The following is a 1,599-nucleotide window of genomic DNA, read 5'->3' as shown; positions in this document are numbered from 1 at the left end:
TTTTATTTTCTTGCTGAAGAATGAAGCAACAAAGCAAGGAAGAAACTATTCCCCAGCAGACAGTGTGCTTTGAGTTGGCAGAAAGAAGATGAAAAAGCTCATATTAAACCGAGAGACTTCATCCTAATGACACGCTCCCGTACAGCTCTTGGAATTCCTCGCAGAGAAGCGGCTGGCAATGAGCAAAGGAGATGAGCTTGAGGCTTTGGGTGAGGAGCGAGCCGGTGGGTCCTGGCGTCGGGGCCGGATCCTGCTGCTAGTACTTGGGGCACGTCGGCGGCAGCTTGCAGATGTTCTTGGTGTACTGGGGGCAGTAGGGCTGCACGGGGGGGCAATAGCGCTGCACGGGGGGGCAATAGGCCTGAACGGGGGGGCAGCAGGGCGTCACGTAGCTGTACATCTGCACGGGCTGCCTCAGGATGGTGTAATGGCAGGAGGGCTCCGAGTCGTGGCAGGAGGAGTGGGATTCGTGGCAGGAGGACCGGGATCTGTGGCAGGAGGTTTCGTGGCTGTGGCAGGGCCTGCGGGAGCACATCTTTCCGGAGTATGGGCAAAGCTGTCAGGAGCAAGAGATCAGTGTGGGTGAGGGGACTCCCAGATTCACTTCTCACATTTCCTCCCTCATCCCCCCCTTTTTTTTTTTTTTTTTAAACAATATTTTTCCTGAGATCCCCAGCGAACGGTTTCTCTCTTTTTGCCTGCCTAATCCAGACCGAATGCCCTCTCTATCCTGCCTGATCTGCAGGGCTTGCTCTGGCAATTGCTGTGTGAAGCTTGGCCCCTGCGAGCTGATGCAATGAGCCCCACAAACCGCTCCCAAAGTCCTTTGTAAAACAGCGCAGAGCTCGTGTTGCCTGAGGATCCCTTCGTGTGCCCTTGCTGCACCTTCCCCGGTGACCCCCCATCCCTCCATCTGCCCTTCACTCTTCCTGCCTCAGAGCACCTCAAGGGTGCGAGGAGAAGGCATTTCGCTAAGTCCCAGCTCCCAGGAGATCCATAAAACCCTCTAGTGGAGGTTTCTTTTCTCTCAGCGTGACCAGAAGTCGTAAAATCGGTCTTACCCTCTTCAGCTTCAGGAAGAAGTGTCTGGAAGCGAAGGTGAGCGACTGAGGACGACTGGGCTGAGCGATCTTTTATACGGCTCCAAAAAGTTCTCATCTCGGATATGAGACACCTCTTTGCAATGGCAATTTAATTATTTCCGCGCCGAATCCCGCAGATTGTTGCGTTACCCTATTTTTAGTATTTCCTCTTTGACACGCCGTATTTCATCCCGTATGTAATTCCTAATGATTTATTTCCTATAGGGATTTTGGAAGGCATTTCTTTCCCATTTCCTGGAGACTGACACTAATCTCACAGGTGTTAATTAGCCTGCCAATGGGTAACCGGGATTGCATCAGTGACAGAAATGTCTTTAAGTCTCAGAAATGCTGACTCCTGGGGTAGGCCTATCGTCTTGTGCGGGTGACAGCTCAGGGTTTTAATTTATGCGTTGTTAAATGCCAAGAGGAAATGGGATTACCAACTGCAACTCATGGGTATGGCACGATGCTGGGAAATCTGGCATGATCTCTTCGGTTCCCTGTACAGGAAAAA

At 51.7% G+C, this 1,599-nt stretch overlaps 1 protein-coding gene across 1 annotated transcript; it reads right to left on the bottom strand.

Moving 5' to 3' along the window:
* Positions 1-256: 256 nt before the first annotated feature.
* On the bottom strand, positions 257-535 carry LOC113488609 (putative small proline-rich protein 5). The gene has a single exon (XM_026863890.1). It carries the CDS (start codon positions 533-535, stop codon positions 257-259), a length of 279 nt encoding a protein of 92 aa, XP_026719691.1.
* Positions 536-1,599: the final 1,064 nt, after the last annotated feature.

The sequence above is a fragment of the Athene cunicularia genome (assembly GCF_003259725.1).
Source record: "Athene cunicularia isolate RWA chromosome 25 unlocalized genomic scaffold, athCun1 chr25_part1, whole genome shotgun sequence".
NCBI classification, from domain to species: domain Eukaryota; kingdom Metazoa; phylum Chordata; class Aves; order Strigiformes; family Strigidae; genus Athene; species Athene cunicularia.
Note: the sequence above shows the minus strand (reverse complement) of the source record. Positions and strands in the feature narration are given on the sequence as shown.

What these genes read in the sequence shown, in the direction of transcription:
- LOC113488609 (XM_026863890.1), bottom strand. Translation starts at nt 535, where the DNA reads ATGTGCTCCCGCAGGCCCTGCCACAGCCACGAAACCTCCTGCCACAGA.